Here is a 22,561-nt window from a genome sequence, read left to right on the forward strand (position 1 = left end):
GGAGACAATAGCTCTGGACAATATAAGAATGTGGCATTGTTTGGCTCACATGCCTTCTTTCCGGAAAGTTTGCTTTCTGGGACCTATACTTAATTAGGTTGAGGTAAAGTAAGTTATTGCATTGGAAGTGAAGAAATTAGAACTTTAACTTTCTAGGAAGTCAAATAATAATGGCCAAGGAGAAGGAGAGTTACTCCAACCAAATAAGACCTAAAAATGATCTCTTATTATAACAACTTCTTAAACATTGATTTACGGTAAAAAAAAAAAACATTTAAAATAGATATGACTACTTAATAGAATAAATAAAAAATTATAGACTTTTTAGTGTATTTATCAAAATATAGAGATGAAATCACGAATGTCTAATTATACTAAAAATTCAAATCTTGCAACTTTTGGCTATTTAATTCAATTGTTTCAATTTTAGTACAAAAAAATATAACCCTTTAAATGTTAAAAAAAATTTTATTTTTTTAAACTTATCATATCAGCTACTCATCAGCTATCAGTTTTATTTTTTAAAATTTATCAAACACTCTAATTCACCTGTTTTGGTGTCTATCAGCTATTAACTAAACCTAACAGGTGAACCAAATACACCCTTATTTACAATAAAAAATATAATATGACGTGCTAGGTAGGATGAAATGCACTTCCCCAAATTAAATTTTGAAATTGGATAAAAATTCTTCGATCTTTGAAGGATTATATTTTTTTTTTGTCAAAATTAAAGTGATTAAATTAAATTACCAGAAGTCCCAACAGTTTGGATTTTTATTATGATTAGGCCAATTGCAAATAATAGCAAACCCTAATGAGCTAGGGTAATTCACCTAAAAATATTCTATAATATGTAAAAGGATTAAGGTGCTAAAAATTTAAACCTTTGCGACTTTTGACATTTTAATCTAAATTTTTTAATTTTGCATCAATTGACCAATTTTTGAAAATTTGATTAAATTTTATCCAAAATTGAAATTAAATTTGAAGAGAATGTGGCCATGCTGATGTGTCATGACACCTGACATTTTTTATTCTTTATGGGTGGATTCCATGTGACAAATAAGATTAAAAAAAATTAACAATAGTTAACAAATTAACTAAATTGTAAAATGAAAAATTACATAAAGAACGCTTTGTTTGTGGAGGATAATTTTCAAACTTAGGAATGTTTGATATGGTTGAATATTATGCCTTTTCAAGTTGGCCAAGTTTCAAAAAGGCTTCTGCTTTTTACAATCAATTAGCTGTAAATTACATCCTAGAAAATTGAGCAATGCAAAATTGCTTCCTTCGTCAAATAGAATAATATATTCAAATTCCTTAGGTGTATTCTTTCAATCACCAATCTTCTATGCATGTGCAAAATGATTTACATGCTTCTCCAATGACTGCGACTTGGTTGTCGCTTGTAAAAACGTAAATGGTGCCCTAGTATGAAAAGTTAATGGCTAGAGAACTCAAGACCACATAAGCGGAAATTCAAATTTAGAAAAAGGTCGCACATAACTCCAAAATCAGAGATGCAAAAAAAAAAAAAAAAAAAAAAGAACCTGCCAAGTTGCATAATAAGCACAGTCCAAGAATCTACCTAAGACCTCAAATCCAGGAATGGATCCCACCAATTTAGCTAGTTTTTGAAATACTGGAACACCAAGCAACATAAAGATCCACACTTTCTCTACCCCATGATGAACTTCCAGATTACTCATAAAAAATAATAGAAAACTTCAACATGCAAAGAAAAAAAAAAAAAAGCAAAGAAGAAACTAATTTGCAGAGAAAGTTTTTAATTTAGGGTTTATGTAATTTTTCATCTTACAAATTTACCCTTTATTTGTTAATTATTGTTCATTTTTTTAATCTTATATGTCATATGGGATCACCCATAAATAATAAAAAATGCTACATGTGAATCGATATTAGCAAGGGACACACTTCTCCAATTTCAATTTTAAAATTAAATAAAATTTAAGCAAAATTTTTAAAATTCGATCAATAAATCCAAAACTGAAGGATTTAGATTAACACATCAAGAGTTACAAATATTTGGATTTTTGGCGCTATTAGGCATGTGCAAACCTAAAACATAAAGGGTTATAACTGTGTGGTACTTGAATTTTAATCGGCAACATGAAACTCATTCAGCTTTTATTTGATGCACATAAAATTCCTCTTATCTTCAATAATGCCCTTTAGGGCTTAGCTTTCCTAATAACACCCAACCTAAGCCTTCCTCTCAACATTGGTGGATGATACCTGAGTTTCACTAAATCTGTAAAAAAAAAATAATAATAAAAAACAATTCCTCAAATGGCATCATAGCCATTGAGCTTGACATCTTCAAGCATGATTTCGATCCATATAATATCCATAGTGTTTGCTCCAACGAGGCCATGTCCCTTTTCCAACTTTGGCATACAAATTGCTGTTGTGGGAACTAAAATTTACATAGTTTGAGTCCATTAGGACAGAGTCCAGAAGGCACCGAAGGTTTACAAGGTAGAGAAAGGGAAGGCCAAGTTCAAATGGCATTGCATGTTTAGTGCAAGGTTTCAGAGGGAGAGCAGTGGCTAGATAAAGAATAAGGGAAAGAGAAAGACAGAGAGAAATTAATTTATCATTAATTACATTTTTAAAATATTGAATCAATAAAAAAGAGACGAGGAAAAATATAATTTTTAATTAATGTATTTTACATCAATAAAAATAAATACAAGTCTGTTATTGAAAATAAGAGAAATTTTATTTTTATTAAATTAAAATTGAATAAATTTTATGTTACAATATGTGTTTAGGTGTCATCGGCGAAATTTCTCAAAAAAACCGTTTAAAAAAAAAAAAATTCAACCCAACAGAACCGGTCTCTCCTGCTAATATCCACGTGTCCTTTCATTGTATCACTTACACCAAACCCAATCGTACACTATATTACATCCTCTCTTCGTCTCATTCCTCCGGTCAGAATATCTCCTTTTATTACACGCGCTAACGCCCATTAATACCAAATTATCGACCATAACTACTCAGATCCAACCCCAGAACGTCCCCAAACTTCCATTAAATTACGAAAATGTCAAGCGACAGCGACGACGAGGATGAGCTTCTTCAGATGGCATTGAAGGAGCAAGCGCAACGCGATCTCAACTACCAGAGGCCACCGTCGTCGTCTTCCAGTCAGAGGAAGCCGGTGGCCAATTTCGTGCAGCCACCGAAGACGACGGCAGCTACTCCGCCCAGGCCGGGGGCGAACGTGGTGCGTAATCAGCAGCAGCCCCAGCAGAAGAATAGGAGAGTGGTCGAGGAGGACGATGATTCGGAGGTGGAAATGCTGAGTATATCGAGCGGAGACGAGGAGGTGAGTAAGGATCGAGGAGGAGCGAAAGGGAGAGGAAGCGGAGCAGGAGGAAGAGGAGGAAGAGGAGAGGATGATAGAGGGTGGGATGGAGAAGAACCTGATTGCTGGAAAAGGGTTGATGAGGCTGAGGTATGGATAATTTAGTCAGTTTTCTTTCTTTTTTTAATCTTAACTATGTTAATATATGTAGAGGTTGTTTGCCTTGCTGGAATTTTAGAGAATTCAAAAGGCAAGTGTCTGTATATATGTAGAAGTATAGAAATGGGTGTGCGTGTTTGTGTTTTCTTTTATTTAGCGGGAAATAAGTTGATTGGATTGCTGGAATTCAGTTTCTTCGTTGGCTGGGGTGGGCGTAGCTCTTTCAGCAACTCACTATGTATACTTGTGTACACAGGTACTTGGCTTTTCTGTGTTATTATCTCCTCTGCTTTAAACTGAAACATTGTTTGGGCTGGAAGAGGTGCTTGATTGATAGAAGAGGTTAACAAGGATGAGTATGGGGTATGGGAAGTTTTCAAGTAATAGATGCATGCGTGGTTGGTTGGTTCAAGAGCTTGCTTTTTTTTTTTTTTTTTTTTTTTGGGGGGGGGGGGGGGGTTGTGGGGGGGGCGGCGGCTAGGTGCTGTAGTTTAATTGGAAACAAATTGCATTTTAGGCGTGGAACTGGTATTGTAAAAAGGGGTTATGTAGCTTTTACTTCAGTTCTTATGAATTTGTTAAATCTGTAATTTAGAAAGGTTTACCACTCAAATTAGATTGATTCTTGAGAATGAGAATGACATTTGAGAAAATTGCGAACTAGATGTGGCAATCAAGTTATGTCATGCAGGTTTGGGTAGTTGTGTGGGTTTTGGGTCAAACAACAGGTCAACTTTTGGGAATTCATTTTAGGTCATTTGGACTGTTCAGGTAATTTTAAAAATTGTTTTGGGGGCCTGGATACACCTTTTTTCTTTTTCTTTTTGTAATTTTAAAATTTCTGTTGGAGTCATTCAAGTTTCTCAAGTTTTATACTAAAATTTTTGGGTCCTTTTGGGTTTTATTGTCGGTTCAAGCCAGTTCAGGGTTAAAATTTCATCTCTATTATGGACCTATCATCTGTGATCCCATGCTATATAACTATACATTGCCCTGTGCAAGTGTAAATGGATGTTTGGTTGACTGTGCTTACCATGAAACCTTGAACTATTTGGAATTTATGGGGGAATTTGACAAGAAGAATGGCTTAAGGTGGTATTACAACTATCTATGTGCATAGTAATTATGTGATATTCTAAATCAGTACCTTGTTAGAACAAAGGTATAAGGTATTCTGTTCTCCTCGTTAATTTATTAAGACAAAGAATTGAATACCATAGGCAGTTAAATGATTGCATCTGCATTTCTCTTATGCAATTACACGGACACTCTGACTTAATATTTATTTTACATTTCCTTTACTTTCTCCATCTCTTCTGTTCTTGTTGGATTCATAATGACATATTATTGGTAAGTTTTTCCTCATTTTGAAGATTTATGCCCTTTCATTTGCAACCTTATCATTAGGAGCTTATTTAATGTAAGTATTCATTTACCAACAATGCAATTAAATAATGTTCCTCTAACAGCTTGCTCGTAGGGTTCGTGAAATGCGCGAGACAAGAACAGCGCCAGTGGCTCAAAAGTATGAGCGGAAACCTTCAGCAATTGGAAGAAGGGTGCTTAACAATCTACAGTCTTTCCCTCGTGGTATGGAATGTATCGATCCACTTGGGTTGGGGTAAGTTTCTCTTTCATGATTCTCATCTTCGATGGCATACATATAGTCTCTCCTAGACCCTGTTGGTAAGTAACTTTGTACTCTGTGGTTGGCCTGTTTTGCAATGGCATCACAGCTTCTACCTTTTCGTAAATACTTTTAACTCTGCTGGTTGACTGCTTTAAGATTTTTCAGCCTTCCCGGCAAGGATTGTGTGCGTGTGGGTTTGAAATTATTGTTATTATTATTGTTAGTTCTCATTGATTTCCTTTCAAGACAAGAAATCCTATATGAAAATCTGTTGGCAACTGCAATAACATAATTGTAACAGAACCATCAAGTATTTCTTAGCAGCTAGCACAGACTAAACTATGTGTTTTCCTAAAACATTCAACCCTTACCTTCACTTTTTCTAATCTGTGTGTTTTATTGACAGGATCATAGATAATAGATCTTTAAGGTTGATCACTGAATCATCAGAAAGCTCTCCAAAATCTGACAAAGAATTTCTGGATAATAGTCTTCGTGGTACCCATCTCTCTCTCTCTCTCTCTATATATATATATATCTTTCTTTCTATATGATTATGATTATGATTATGATTATGATTATGATTATGAATATTATTATTATTGTTATTATTACTATTATTATGTTGAAAAATATTTGGTGCATTTTGTGGAACTTCGTATCATAATTTCAATAAAATAAAATAAAAACTGCATTGCTATGTTATATTTTATTCTGTTTCTGTATCATTTGATCATTGTTTGACTGCTACCTTATAACATGCAAATATGTTAAAATATATTTGAATTTCCGTAAGTATCTCTTTGTTTATGGGCTTCAATTTCCACTTACACCACTTGGACTTATATGGGTTATGTATGTAGCCCTAGCCATACATTGATGTAGTCTAATTGTGGCATTTTTTTTTTCAAAAAAGCCTTTTGATATTAAAAGATGATTAGTATCATATAATATCTAAAGTAATTGCGTCTTGAAAATTTTAAATATTTTTAGTAATTATTTTAGCAGATATGACATAACTTCTGCAAGTTGGGATAATTTGCATTTATTTATAACTAAAAAATAGAAATAATCAAATAACTCGTCTAAATTAACTTTGAAACATAAATCCATGCCATAAATGAATATGATCTAGTTTTATGAAAGAAATTCAAAATATTATATGCACATTGTTTAAGCAAGATATTATTTATTAATCATTAAAAAACCATTTAGTCATTTCCATTGAAATCTAATTCAGTGATTCACTATAATTGTGTAGCATATAAATTATATGTATATAGTTCAGTTTTAGGCCAATCAATATTAATGGAGAAGATTTATTTTTCTTATATTAAAATAGAATGTATTTTGATACTTAAAAAAAGTTCAATTTTAGAGTTAGCTCATAAAGGAAGGTATTTTCTCTACTTCTGAATGCTTTAATCTATGTGTATTCCTACTGTTATTATGTATTGAATTTAGTACAATGCGTGAAAATTAATTTCTGATCTCACTTTTTCACAATACCAATGAAAACAATTATGGTTTAAGGCATTAACTATAACTGAATTCACCAAATGGGTTGCTAAAGTAAATTTGTTAATTATCTTTTGCTGACTTTTATTGTTATTAATTTTCTTTTACCTTTTATTGCAGAGAAGTTGTTATATTTATCTGAAAAGTTTGATGCAAAGCTTTTTCTATCCCGGATTCATCAAGATACCAGTTCAGCAGACCTGGAGGCTGGTGCCCTTGCTTTAAAAACCGATCTTAGAGGACGTAATTTGCAGAGGAAACAATTGGTTAAAGACAATTTTGACTGTTTTGTCTCTTGCAAAACTACAATTGATGGTATGGAAGCATCTCATATCTCATGGATTACTAGTTTAATCTTAACCACATCAAGTGAGCTTGAGATTGTAGTTGACACCAAGCTTCCTGGACTATAGCTTTTGCCATGGAAAGTGTATTATTTAGATTGCTACCTTGTAGTGTATGCTATGTGTCTCTCATTTTTGACATGGAGATGGCCAACTCATTTACAGACATTGAATCAAAATTGAAACGTATTGAGGAAGACCCCGAAGGTTCTGGGACTTCTCACCTGTTCAATTGCATGCAAGGAGTAAGCTCACTGGCAAATCGGGCTTTTAAACCTCTATTTGAGAGACAGGTTAGTAAGATTTTAACATTTTGAGTTTGCTTTGAATTATTGCCTTTTGGTTTAACTGGGTCAGTTGGCCATTTTTGGTTTTGTAAATAGTCTCAAGCTGAGAAGATCAGATCTGTCCAAGGAATGCTTCAGAGATTCCGAACGCTATTTAACTTGCCCAGTACAATTCGAGGCAGCATTAGTAAGGGTGAATATGACTTGGCTGTAAGGGAATACAAAAAGGCGAAGTCGATCGCTCTGCCCTCTCATGTATGCAAGAACCAAAACTGTTTACTGTCATTTTGTTTCATGCTGGCAGATATTTGAGGCATCAAGTGCAGTGGCCTACTGTTGAAATTTATTTATATGTTTGTTTCTTAACAGCAAGGGATTTTAAAGACAAGCATTCACAACTTATGATTTCTTACTGCAGAGCATATTTTCTGTCTTTAAAGGGATGTCATCTGATTTGGTGTTCATAAGATAAAGAGTAGTTGTAGATGAAATATATACTCTTATGACTATACTGCATTCTTCTGGTACTTTACAAACCAGGAAGCGTTTGTGATCATTTTTTTGTTAGTTTTCTAAATAATAATTGTTATTATTTTTTTTTTCTATGTAGATTACATCATTTTGTATCTTCTTCTTCCTCTTTTTTTTTTTTTTTTTTTTTTTTTTTTTTTTTCTCGGAATAAAACTGCTGAAACAATCAGATGCTAATGTACTTTTGCTTGGAGTTTTAGACTTTTAGTAGGGGACAGCCTATAGAGCTTGATCCAAATCTAGGCAAGAAATCAGAATAAAATGAGTTATAGCATGACTTTTGTTAACATCAATCTTTAAACATGAACTGAGGCTCTAATCTTCTCCCCTTTTATCCCATAGTTGCATTTATTTTCAGGTTATTAAGAAACAAACTCTTATGTTTTATCCTTTTCACCTATAGAATATCATACACATACATCATTATGGTTACATCATTCTGTATTATCTTCTGTACATTCTTAAGTTTCATTTTCTAGATACTGCTAGTGTCATAGCATTTATTTCACTAGCAAAAAGTCTTAAAATTAATCTGTTGAATCATTTGGAGGACACTGCCTTAATTTCATTTTCGTGTGTTTTTCTCTTTTTTGTTGTTGTTGATTTATGTCAATTTCAGGTTAATATACTAAAACGTGTTCTTGAAGAGGTTGAAAAAGTGATGCATGAGTTCAAAGGCACACTTTACAAATCGATGGAAGATCCACAAATAGACCTTACAAATGTAAGTTTATCATGCTTCATTAGTTCAATTTTAATATTTATGTTGGTGCAAAGTCATTTGCTGCCAGGGCATAAAATTTTGGCTTTTCTTGCTTGCCTCTAGCTTATAAACAATGTGTAGCAATTACAAATCAAAGTAAAAACTTATACTTGTGAATAATATACCAAATTTTGATGGTTGTTTCTATGGTGTGGTGTGATTATAGGGAAACAATCATATATTGGAGAAACCATTGTGTCAAAAAATGTTATGTTTATTTTACTAGTTGTCAATTTTAGCCTTGCTTGTAGGTTCTTTTTCCCCCCTCCTTAGATTGAGGTATTAAGTTTAGAATAACATTGTTTGTTCCTTTGAATATATGCGCTTAATTTAGGTAGCATTCTATAATAGAAGAAAATAGTTTGAAAACTGATTTGATATGTTGTGAATATTTTTCACTTTCTGAATCTAGTTTATAGCTAATATGTGCTGGTGTAGCATCTTGGCCTGAGTTTAGCATGTGTTATGTGAGTTTAAAGTTTTCTGTGTTTTAAAGTATTGAAAAATTTTTATTCCTTCTAAAACTTTTGAAATCTCCGGTAATTAGTAATATCTTTTCAAAAAAAAGATCCTTACTGAGAACTTTATTCCAAGTGGTCAATTATTGCAACAACTTTAACTGTCCAGTGTCCAATGCTATGCTGGACATTACCTCATTTTTAACATGATGACATAGTTCATCAGATACCCTTTTGATTGGAAACTGTTAAGGAGATTATTGTTGCCTTAGCTGCCAATACTCCACGGGACCTTGTGGACAAGTGGCATGGTTAGGAGGTGTATAAATGTAAATGGATTTTGTAGTGCCTATGTATTGTTTACGCATTCATAGGAAATTAATTATCTTCTTGTTCTTTTCTTCTTTGCTGGCTACTGATATATATGGTTCATTTAGCTTGAGAACACTGTGAGATTGTTGATGGAGCTGGAACCTGAGTCAGATCCTGTATGGCATTATCTGAATGTACAGGTTAGTTAATCGATAAGCATTATGTATAAGGAATTCTCTGCAAATAAATTAATATATTTTGGTTGATTGCTTTTAGCATATAATATCATGTTTATTAGCAAATGGGATTTCAAGATTGGGCTCTAAATTCAGTCATGCAATGGATCCTTATTGTAGTTTGCCCTTCTTTAAATATGCCTTAAGCAGTTCGCCTACAACTTCACCTACAATTCTTGGTTGATTTGTTGCTAATTAACCGTCCATTGCCACCATTAGCATGTATAAAAGACAAAAAAAAAAATCCATTCATCTGAATTTTTACTATTAAAAATTTTGCTACTGCAGTTGTAAATTCAATTTATTGATTCTTAATGCCTCTTTGGCAGAATCGTAGAATTCGAGGTTTGCTTGAAAAATGCACTTTAGATCATGAAGCTAGAATGGAAAATTTGCTCATGGAGATGCGTGAAAGAGCTCTCTCTGATGCAAGGTGGAGGCAAATTCAACAAAATATAAATCAATCTGTAAGTGCAATCATTATGGGTGATAAGTTTATTTTTATTTGTAATCCACAGGTTGGTGCTGGACAATGATTACTTTATATTCTTTTATTTATTTATTTATTTTTGTTGCTTTCAGTCGGCTGTCAACTATTCTCGTTCTCTGGATGACAATAGTCTGCAAGTAGACTTACAACCAATAGAATTGACTGGTGAAGAAGTTGACACTCTTAGAGGAAAGTATATTCGAAGGTTAACTGCTGTGTTGATCCATCATATACCAACCTTCTGGAAAATTGCACTTTCAGTTTTCAGTGGCAAATTTGCAAAGGTAGTCTGAATTCTTTCTTCCTAGATATTAGCTTATAAGTGCAGGCTTCTTTATATTATTTAAGATGAGTAACCTCTTAAAAATAGGTTTAAAAAATATATGTATCTAAGCCATATGGTAAATTATATGCTTGCTCATTCCTTTTACAGTGCAAATGGGGGGTGCCATTTAATTTTTTATCTGCTTAAAGAGGCATCTTTTCTAATAGCTCACTGTCATCTACTCTTCATAAGAAATATGCATCTTAAGCTTGAGAAAAACAGAAGCAGTGAATGGTTGAAATTTGAGAATGAAGAGGATAATGTACATTTAGAAAACTCTGAACTTGCAAGAATTTTATAGTTTATGGTCAAGTACTTTTTCTTATATCTGTGTGGTTTATTCATATCTGGATAATGTTCAGTTGAAAATTCTTTTCTGAAACTTGGTCTATTATGCATTCTTGATTGCGGAAATGAAAAGTTTACGAATGTGGCGTCATTGGTACTCAAATCTTGAATATGATATGTTTGTTTATGTCCTGTGGGTCCAACCCCAGAATATAGGTACCTATTCAATGCATTGGATCACCACTTGTAATCCAGCATCTTTTGATTGAGACTTTGGTAAATGTGCACCAAAGCTTGGGGACTGATATAGTGCACACGCGTGAGTATGTTTTGGGAATGTTAAAATGATTGTCTTTAATTATGAACCTTTTCAAGTTGAAACTTAGTGCGGTGCTGTATGCAAAAAGAGGTTCCTTCTATAACCATGCCAGATGCAGTTAGGATGGTGCTGGTACATCCTGACGTTTTCTTGGTGTATTATGATCTTTGAAGAACTGAAATTAGTGATGCTAAGAGGTTTCCTGAAAATTATACTTTAACATTGGTAATTCTTCTTTAACAATCTGTATAGTTCCTGATCATATGAAATTAGTTAACATTGGTGCTAGCACACTTGCATTAGCTTCTTCCTCAAACTAATTTGTAATGAAGATGTATTTTAATTTGACATTAATTTTGGTGTTTATAATTTAACTTTACAAATTGAAAGCCACCTTTATTTCAAATGCAAACCTCTCCAAATGGACCCTAAGATAATTTCAGTGTTCATTTTGATTATGGATCTTATTCTTTCAGTCTTCCCAAGTTTCTGCTGAATCAAATGTTAACACTTCAGCAAATAAAACTGAGGAAAAAGTTGGGGATGGGAGGTACTCAACACATTCTCTTGATGAAGTTGCTGGAATGATTCGCAATACTGTATCTGCATATGAAGTGAAGGTAATATGCACTGTGCATTTCTCGGAGTCATACATATAGTTTATTGTCAGACCATCTTGTTACCCTTTAGAATTGGATAGAATATTTGTGGATGATGAACTGACTTTGATAGTTATGCTGTTACATGAATACTGATTTGAGAATGACCTTCATAAAATATGTATGGAGTGATGTTTTTATGACAGTTGTTCATTTTGATGATATGAATTGAATCTGCAAATTTGGCTTCATCAGCTGATGATTTGTTATATAATCATTTTCCTGCAGTACTGATATTATATGCAAAGATGTGCACATGCACAAATTCACACTTTCCTTTGACAATGTAGCTTGGTTGAAAGATTGAATGACTAATTGTGTGGACCTAAATACACTAAATGCATATGTAGTAGACTTTTATAGATCAACTCAACTCAACTAAGTTTTTATCCCAAAAATTAGGGGTCGGCGCTATGTATTCTCTTTCTCCACTCTAAACGATTTTTGAGTTAAATCCTCAGGAATGTGTAATGCTTTTAGGTCATGTGTACTACTTTCCTCCAAGTTAGTTTAGGTCTACCCCTTCTTTTCTTTCTATCCTCTAACCTAATGGGCTTTACTTGTCTAATTGGAACCTCTGTATTTCTACGCTTCACATGTTCAAACCACCTCAATCTCCATTCTCTCAATTTATCTTCAATTGGCACCACTCCTATCTTTTCTCTAATACTCTTATTACGGACTTTATCTAGTTTAGCATGGCCACTCATCCACCTTAACATTCTCATCTCTGCAACTTTATCTTAGACACATACGACTCCTTCAGTGCCCAACACTCACTATCATATAACATGGCCGGTCGTATGGTTGAACGGTAAAATTTTCCTTTCAACTAATTGAGAATTTTGCGATCACATAAAACTCCCGTGGCATGTCTCCACTTCAACCATTCGGCTTTAATCCTATGACTAACATTCTCCTCACATCTCTCATCTACTTGAAGGACTGAGCCGAGATATTTAAAGTTATTACTTTGGGATAGTGCCACTCCATCCAAACTAACTCATTCCCTATCACCAGTTCGGCATTCATTGAACTTACAATGCATGTATTCTGGCTTCATTCTACTTAACTTAAAGCCCTTTGACTCAGATTACTTCTCTAAAGCTTTAGCTTTCTATTAACTTCTTCTCGCGTCTCATCGATCAGAACTATATCATCCGCAAATATCATACACCAAGGGATACTCTCTTGTATATGTTTCGTCAATTCATCTAAAACTAATGTAAAAAGATAAGGGCTTATAGCTGAACCTTGGTATAATCCAACTGAGATAGAAAAATCTCGTGTCCCCTCCCACTGTGCACACAATAGTAGTTGCTCCTTTATACATATTTTTCAACACTTGTATGTACCTAATAGATACCTCCTTTTGTTCTAACACTCTTTATAAGACATCTCTTGGAACACTATCATAAGCCTTCTCCAAATCGATAAAAACTATGTGTAGATCTTTCTTTACATCTCTATATTTCTTCATCAAGCTTCTAATGAGAAAGATCGTTTCCATAGTTGAACTATTGGGCATGAAGCCAAATTGATTGGGAGAGATAGAAATATCATATGACGTAGTTGATGTTTCACAACTCTCCTACAACTTTATAGTATGGCTCATGAGTTTAATTCCCCTATAGTTTGAGCAACTTTGTATGTCTCCCTTATTTTTAAAAGTAGGTACTAAAATACTTCTCAATTCATCCGGCATTTTCTTTAGAGTTTAGAATCTTATTAAACAATTTAGTTAACCATGTCACTCTCATATCTCCCAAACACTTTCACACTTCAATTGGTATTCCATTGGGTCCACAGGCTTTACCCACTTTCATTCTCTTAAGTGCTTCCTTTACTTCTAAAGATCTAATTCTTCTAGTATAATTTACATTCTTTTCTATTGCTCTGTAGTCTATATTCACGCTATTACCATTTTGACTATTATTAAAGAGATCATCAAAATAATTTCTCTATCTTTCTTTAATGTCCTCATCTTTCACTAACACTTTCCTTCTTTATCCTTAATGCATCTACTTGATTGAGATCTTGACATTTCTTTTCTCTCTTCCTTGCTAATCTATAAATATTTTTCTCCCATTCTTTAGTTCCAAGTTTCTCATATAACTTTTCAAAGGTCTACGCTCTTGTTTGACTAACTGCCTTTTTTACCCTTCTTTATTATCTTATACTGTTCGTATGCCTCATTATTATCACACTTAGGTAATTTCTTATACCATTCCCTCTTTCTCTTCACTGCCTTTTTTACTTCCTCATTCCACCACCATCTCTCTTTTGAAGGTGGTCCATGTCCTCTTGAATCTCTAAGTACTTTTCTAGCTACTTTTGTAATATTTGATATCATCTGTATCCAAAAACCATTGGCGTCCATATCCAGCTTCCATGCTTCGGACTCGAGAAGCTCATTTTTGAACTTTACTTGCTTTACTCCTTTGAATTCCCATCACTTTGTTCGAGTTACACTATTTCTTCTAACCTTACTTGAATTGTTTCTAAACTTGACATCCAAGACTACTAACCGATGTTGACTTGTTAAAGCCTCTCCCGGAATGACCTTGCAATACTTGCATAGAGCTCTATTCGTCTTCCTGGTTAAGAGGAAGTCAATTTTGCTTCTATGTTGCCCACTTTTGAAAGTTACTAAATGTGACTCTCTTTTTATAAAGTAGTATTTGCTAGTATTAGGTCGTATGCCATAGCAAAATCCAGAATGCTATCTCTCTCCTCATTTCTGTGAAAACCAAAACCTCCATGAATATTCTCATAACCTTGCTTATCACTTCCTATATGTCCATTCAAATCTCCACCGATGAAAACAATCTCTTCATTCGGTATGCTTTGGATTAGATCATCCATATCTTCCCAAAACCTTTGTTTACTCTCATTATCTAGTTCTATTTGTAGGGCATAAGCACTAACTAGATTTATTGTTTCTCTTTTTAGTACTAACTTCACTAGATCTCCTACTCTTTTCATAGCTATTACAGCATCTTTCAATACCCTGTCTATGATTATGCCCACTCCGTTCTTGTTTCTCTCTTTCCGGTAAACCACAGTTTGTACCCTTAATTACCCACTTTCTTGCTTTTCTCTCCTACTTATTTAGTCTCCTGAATGCAAGCAATATTCACTTTTCTCCTTTCCAAGGTATCCACAAGCTCCATTAATTTTACTGTAAGTGATCCAAAATTTCAAGTACCAACTCTGATTATCCTTCTATCCTGTTCCTTCTTAATTGATCTCCTTCTATGATAACTTCTATTGTTCTCTATGCCTATCTTGTGTTCTATTCCACTATCTATTCTACTATATGTCCTATGGACTAACTTCTTTACTCACATCCGTCCAGTGGGAACCCTTGCTCATTTAATACCACACCCGGGTGCCGGCATGGCGCGTCGCTTTCGGTGAACGCCCTATACCCTTACATATTTCTCACTACACCCGGGCTCTGATGTAGCGTGTCGTAAGTAGAGGATGCCTCAACATTTATATCATTTGAATTTATATTATAAGGTGTGACGAAATTTTTACGCTGGTTGTTACCTACCGCAACTCTCCTCCTTTATCCGGGTTTGGGACCGGCTAAGCTCAAACTACTTAAGTGGAGTTTAGACTTTTATAGATCATAGAAGAAATATAATTGAATAAAATTTTAGGGCATTTAACTGTTAAGTTTTATTTCATCATATTCGTTTACATTATGGTAAATATGCATGTCAGGTCTTATGGCCAAAAAAGGCAGATCTGTGTTTGGAAATTTCTAGCAATAATGGCTTGAATTCTTGTACCGAGGGGCTTGAACTTGGGTACTAATAATGAAATCAGCAAGAGAATAAATATGATCAAATCAAAAGCTGTTCAAACATTCCTTTTCCAAATCCATTACTGTGAAATTCATATGATTGATGACCTTATGCCTTGTCAAATTCCTAAAGTACTCTTAACGAAAATACATAGATGAAATCGTGCACGAATCACAAAGTTAGATTTTATTTTTACCATAAACCTTAGACAGCCCTACATTTTTTGGGTGCCAGTGGTGTCTTGATGAATGTAGCCTAGAAAACTAGGACAGAAGATTAAGATAAAGTGGGAAATTTTGATGGAATAAGTGTTGGAGTTGACCACCTCCTGAGACAGACTTTGAAAGTGATCTAATGCTAGAAAATTTTGAAGTGGCTCTTAACTGAATTCTTTATATTTTTCCATTCTCTTGAAGGCATGCTAGAAAATATAATAACTATCAAGGCTTAGACTTGTAAATACAACCTTGGAACTGGAATTGACTAATGACTAAAGACCACATCTAGCAACTTGAAGCTAAAAGATGCTATCAGTCTGTTTATTCTAGAGAATTCTCATTAACTATGTCTGGTGACTCGATTGCTAGGGTAAAATCGCAAGACAGACCGAAAAGCCCAGTACATTGAAGTCTATCAATCAAGCTTCCAAGTTTGTTATCATAGACAATTAAATGATCATCCAAATTTAAGAAGTCCTTGAATATAACCTTTGTTGACATAAATCTGCAATATTTATAACCTTTGTTGACACAAATCTGCAATATTTATATATCAAGAAGCTTTGCATGCTTATTTTATACTTATATTTTTGCATATGATTGCCTTTCTATATGTTACTTGGGATGGTAGCATTCAGTTTGATTTAATATACATTGGGATGTCCAATTAGTACCAGATGTAGTTCCCAATGTACGTACTTGAATTTTAAACATGCTCAAAAGCGCCAAATGCACATCAAGGGGGATTAAAAGAAACAATTATTGTCAAGTACAAATGCATTCCTGTACGTCCCCATTTTATGTCTCTGTTACCTAGGAAAAATATGGCTAGAAAGGGTATTCTGGTAAGTTCATTTTTTGGACAAACAGTACTGCTTCCTTGTCTAGAAGGTTGATTGGTTTGTTAGGATCTAGTATTGACCTTCATCAAGTTTCAGGCTGCTTCCATTCTAAATGCTTTTCCTTTCCTTTGGCTTAGGACTTGGAATTTCTGCTGAGTTGAGTTGTGAAATTTAACTTCATTGTGCATGCTTCTGCTTTCTGTACCCTTTCTCAAGGATAACCTATTATATCACTCATTTTTTTAATCAGAAACTCTGCCTTTTAAAATGAGAAACTATGTGCCCTCTTTTGCATTAATATGATGCCTTATTGCCTTCCCATGCATGCTTAAGTTCCTGTAATTTGCTTGAGGCTATTCATTAATTTGAATTGTTTTTTATGTACATAATTACTTGGATATTTGCTCAAGATGCTTACCACACTGATTCACTGAATGAAGCATGCATTACACATTTGGAATTGTATAAAATAATGTAAAATACTTATGGTTCATTATTCTTGTTATCAACATAACTATTTTAAGTAACTAGTTCTAGTTGAACTATGCTCTCCAAATTGACTGAACGGTAAGGAGCTTGCCACACTGATTGGAGCATATCTTACAAATTTGGAATTGTATAAAAATGTAAAATACTTATGGTTCATTATTCTTGTTATGTAACAAGTTCATGTTGAACCCTGCTTTCCAATTTGACTGCACAGTAAGGACAAGTTGTGGTAATACATGGAGGGCTTGTGTGGATTTGCATAGCAGCCCAAAATTTAATAATGGATGGATGTTGGTGGGCCTCTTTTTTCCTTATTTTGAGGATTAATTTAAGGTTTCCTGTTAAATCCTACAAAATGTGTTATTGATAATCAGTTGTCCTATCTGGGTGATGTCATTATTTTTTATATTCAGATTTAAATTTTATTTCATTTTGCCTTAAGCTGCATCTGTTGTGGCGGGTGCTTCCATCCATATCTTCCCCCCCTTTTTTGCCTGTTATGTAAAAGAGTTCATTGCTAGTGCAGGTTCACAACACCTTTCGTGATCTTGAAGAATCAAATATCCTTCAGTCTTATATGAGTGATGCCATAAACGAAATATCCAAAGCCTGCCAAGCTTTTGAAGCAAAAGAGTCAGCTCCACCTATTGCTGGTGTGTAAGCTCTGGCCAAAGCTTCTGTTTCTTTATTTTTTAAACTCTGAGCGTACTACCACTTCTTTGTTACAGTCATGGCACTCAGAACTCTTCAGGCTGAGATTACAAAGATTTACATACTTAGGCTTTGCTCTTGGATGCGAGCAACAACAGAAGAGATATCAAAAGAGGAAACATGGGTTCCTGTATCCATTCTTGAAAGGAATAAATCTCCATACACAATCTCTTTCTTGCCTCTAGCATTCCGCTCAGTTATAGCCTCAGCAATGAATCAAATCAGTTTGTAAGTTACTAGAGCTTACTATTACGAACATTATGAATGAAAATTATAATTGATGCTTGGATAAGTCCAAGCTTAGTGAAGTTATCTATGATTTTGGGGCTGCAAGACTCTACTGATGACCTCAATGTAAGGATGGGAGTTACTGCTCACTACTGTCTGTGTTTTTTAGTGTTTCCTAGCTTGGATGTTTGGTATTGATTTTCTCACACGTTACAAATAGAAGGAAGAATGAAAACCTTTATAGAGTATAATTGCTCATCAGAAGCGGACGAATGAAAACCTCTGTTCCTTTGGTCTGGCAGACTGATCTGTTATGACTTGAGATTTGTTTGGGATATTCTGGCAGTATATTTTTTTTGAGCAACGGCAGTAGTTTAATTCTGAAGAATGAAATATTGAAATTTTGCACAAGGTTTGTGTAGTTTTGATTGCTAGAACCAGATTATTTGTTAACAATGGTAGTTTAAGTATTATCTTCATGATGCAATATTATTGAAGCAGCTTTGCAGCTTTCTCTGCTGTAACTGCATGTCTCCTTCAGTTATTCCCTTCTTTCCTTCTTCCCTGCACCCCAACTCCCTCTTCCTTTTTTTTTTTTTTCTTTCTTTCTTTTCCTTCCCCTTAACCCAAATTTATGGCTTTTGGTTGTGGTGCTAGTGTATTTGGCTAGGACATTTTTGGGATCAGATTTTGCCTCTGTAGTTGCTGCATGATTAACTTGTTTCTTTGACTTTGTTGAGGATTTCTTCTTCTGGGCATTCAACTTGCTGCCATCCAGCATGATTGGAGGCCTTTACTTTCTTTTTTATATATATATATTTTTCTCTTGGTTCACTTAGAAAAGGATTCCTGATCCTCATTTTTGTAATGATTTTCTTCATTTTATCCCCAAAAAAGACCAAAGAACTGCAAAGAACTTTCTTTTATGCCTTGTTGCTTTTTCTTTTCCAGGATGATTAAGTCCTTGAGGAGTGAAGCAAAAAAATCAGAAGAGATGTTTTCACAACTTCAAGAAATTCAAGAATCAGTTAGACTTGCCTTCTTAAACTGTTTCCTAGATTTTGCAGGTATGATTAATAAGTAATTACTAATTTGATGTTTGGATCTGAAAACATATTTTATGATGCTCATATTCTTTGGCCGCTTATCAGGTCATTTGGAACAAATTGGGAGTGAGCTTGCCCAAAACAAATCAAACAAAGAAAATCTGCATTTACAGAATGGATATACTCCTGACACTGAAGACGAATTATCATCTAATCTGCATGGAAGTGTTGTTGATTCACATCAACAATTGCTGATAGTGTTAAGTAATATTGGATACTGCAAAGACGAACTTTCTTATGAGTTGTACAAGCAGCATAAAAATATTTGGCTGCAGTCTGGGTATGTAGTCAAGTCTTTGCCCCTATTCCATGGAGGGAAAAATATCAAATCTGCCATTGCATTCTTGAGGTTGTGAAATGGGTCAGACGTGAGAAACTGACGGTTGATTTTGTAGGATGCTAATAGGATAACCTGCTATCTCTGGTCCAAGCTTAAGGAATCTGCTTGGGTCATTGTTACTGACCTGGCCAAGCTTATTAAATTTTAAACATTGGCCCTAGTCATGACTCCCGACCAACTGCGGATTGATATGACTTGCCCCCAATTCCCTTGAACTTTTAGTATAACTGTGCATACTGTAGATCAAGCATGTATATTGGGAAAATAATAATGCCTTGTGATTTGTTGTGTTGACAGTCAAGATTATGCTGCAACTATCCCAATAGAATCATGGTTGTTCTTTTTCACATTTTTCTATATTCCAAGTATAACCTTGTATGTTTAGGCATGAATTTATGTTAGTATATTCTACCAGCTGATGCCTATTATGAATGTGCTATCTTGTCTCTGTAACTGCAGGGAAAAAGAAGATGGCAGTGACATACAAGATCTAGTGATGTCCTTCTCTGGTCTTGAAGAAAAGGTCCTTCAACAGTATACTTTTGCAAAGGTATAGCATGACATGTTTCTTTAATTTTGATATTTAATTGTTCAAATGCATAGACATGGAGAGTTGTATGTGGCCAATTTAGGGTGAGGTTCCTTCAGTCCTTTTGCTATAGATACTATGAGGTTGCTAGTATAGTCCAATTTAGGAAAATCTAAATACTCTGGGTTGATATGCATGCATAGAATTTTTCTTGAAGGAATGGACCTTTCCCGTCAAAAACCATTTATTAAATTTTTAGAAGTCTGACTATCTCGTTGTTTTCTTTTTTCTGAAATAAGTATCTGCAATAGAAATAGGCTCCATATGCACTAAGAAGTGAGAACCAAAATTATGTTCTGTAAGTAATAAATATAAAAATATCAGGCAGCAGAAGTTGGCTCATTAATTTAGAAATGGCTCTGTTATGGCTTCCACAAGAAAGTCAAATGAGCTGGTTATCTTTTCGGCAAGTCTGCAGCTTCTCAACCATAGGTGTCAAATGTGTAATTTCTTGTTGACTTTATATATTTTTCATATCAATCAACAGGGGGGCACAAAACCTTTCATGCTCTACTTCTTGTGTGAGTCAGGCTGGTGAAAGACAATGATAAACTGTAGACTTTTGATGACTATTGATTCATTATGGGATTATGATATGAGAAATTTTGTCTTCCTGACAGGCTAATATGATCAGAACAGCTGCTATGAACTATTTGCTGAACTCTGGTGTTCAATGGGGAGCTGCACCTGCAGTCAAAGTGACATCTAATGATTTCATAATTGATTATTTTCTTTATCATTCTTTCAACAAATACCATACCAAACATATTTTAAACTGGATGTACTAAAAAATGGTAACTTTTTGCAGGGTGTGCGTGATGCAGCTGTGGAATTATTGCACACTCTAGTAGCTGTGCACTCAGAGGTATATAATGTGTATATTTCCATTAAATCAAATTGAGTGCATGCACATTATCAATTTTTTTGCTTGATGTTGTCATCTTTAAGGAGAAGCTGTTTGCATGGGCCATAGTTGCTCATCTCTCCGCATTGTAGTTTTCTATTGAAATCTTCTTTTATCCTAATAAAATCCTCATTGCAGGTCTTTGCTGGTGCTAAGCCTCTGTTGGATAAGACACTTGGCATTCTTGTGGAAGGTCTAATTGATACCTTTCTGAGCCTTTTCTATGAAAACAAAAGCAAAGATCTTTTGTCACTTGATGCAAATGGTTTCTGTCAGCTCATGCTGGAGGTTAGGAACTCTTTCTTTCCTCATTGATGATATAGAGACTTGAGCTTCTTAGTCCTGAATCAAACCTTTTTTGTTAAATCCATACAGATCTATTTGATGCTATACGATGAATGGAATTTGCAAATTTGCTTCTAAGCCCCCCTTGGGTGTGAATAATTGAAATTAATTTAGCTAGCCAATATTTGTGTTGAACTTTGCAATATTAAAACACTTTGAAGTGCATCATCACTTGAATGAAAATATTATACCCCTCTACTCCAAAAGGGGAGGAAGAAGGAAAACATTTTATCGGATGCCTAATGGCACCCAAAAAAAAAAAAAAAAGCATATATATATATATAGTAGACTTTTTTTTTTTTACTCTTCATCTGCAGGATGCAGCAGTTTATCAGGATATTGTGACTTTTGTAACTGCTTAAATCATTTAAACTCTCATGTAACTGGTTAATCATTTAATTTCCTGAACTTGTTCTCTGCAGCTGGAATATTTTGAGACCATATTGAATCCATATTTTACACCTGATGCAAGAGAGTCACTCAAGTCCTTGCAAGGTGTGCTGTTAGAGAAAGCAACCGAGAATGTTGCTGAAGCTGTTGAAAATCCAGGGCATCAACGGCGTTCAACTCGTGGGAGTGAAGATGCACTTGATGACAGGCAACAAGGAATGACTGCATCTCCAGATGACCTGATTGTAAGAGTCATATTTCTCTATGTTTAGTTAATTTGCCTAGAATCTATGCTTTGAGAACACTGAATAAATTGAGTATCCAACATTAATGACACACTGGTATGAGTAAATATATCAATATCAGAAAGCTCCAGAAAAAGAGAGAAATGGAGGAGAGAGCGGTACTATTCAATGAATAATGATGTATCTGTGAAATCTTGGATTCTTTATGCGAGAAACTAACAATACACATCTTTAATAGTAGTGGCAGAAATTCTAGTAAGATAAAATTTTGTGTATTCACCTATTCTTTTTAATGTTTTCACCAAATTTTTGGGTGTGCTTCAGGCTCTTGCTCAGCAGTGTAGCTCTGAATTGCTTCAAGCAGAACTTGAGAGAACAAGAATCAATACAGCATGCTTCATCGAGTCAATTCCTTTGGATTCAGTGCCTGAACCAGCGAAAGCTGCTTATGGCTTCCGGGGGTCCATGGATTCACCCAGCAAAAACTATAGAGGCACACAAGCAATGGGATCCCCAAGTTTCTCCCGGCAGAGGCGTCGATGATTTAGTCAGTATTGGTATATGCAAGTTTTGTTTTCCCAATTTTCCCATTGTATGTGCAATTATTGTATCGAATAGTTGTGGTATATCCAGTTGAATTAAATTCATATTCTTTCAATTGTAAGTTCCTTATGAGCTTA

At 34.5% G+C, this 22,561-nt stretch overlaps 1 protein-coding gene across 1 annotated transcript; it reads left to right on the top strand.

The window, feature by feature from the left end:
- Positions 1-2,974: 2,974 nt before the first annotated feature.
- On the top strand, positions 2,975-22,561 carry LOC110669379 (exocyst complex component SEC5A). The gene is made up of 21 exons (XM_021831022.2): positions 2,975-3,490; positions 4,969-5,120; positions 5,536-5,627; positions 6,768-6,962; positions 7,157-7,284; positions 7,375-7,533; positions 8,429-8,533; positions 9,468-9,542; positions 9,908-10,045; positions 10,161-10,352; positions 11,477-11,620; positions 17,550-17,676; positions 17,752-17,962; positions 18,914-19,029; positions 19,114-19,348; positions 19,868-19,958; positions 20,618-20,695; positions 20,806-20,862; positions 21,040-21,189; positions 21,669-21,881; positions 22,206-22,561. Exons 1-21 carry the CDS (start codon positions 3,077-3,079, stop codon positions 22,422-22,424), a joined length of 3,291 nt encoding a protein of 1,096 aa, XP_021686714.2. The 5' UTR covers positions 2,975-3,076; the 3' UTR covers positions 22,425-22,561.

Source organism: Hevea brasiliensis, chromosome 12, assembly GCF_030052815.1.
Source record: "Hevea brasiliensis isolate MT/VB/25A 57/8 chromosome 12, ASM3005281v1, whole genome shotgun sequence".
NCBI classification, from domain to species: Eukaryota; Viridiplantae; Streptophyta; class Magnoliopsida; order Malpighiales; family Euphorbiaceae; genus Hevea; species Hevea brasiliensis.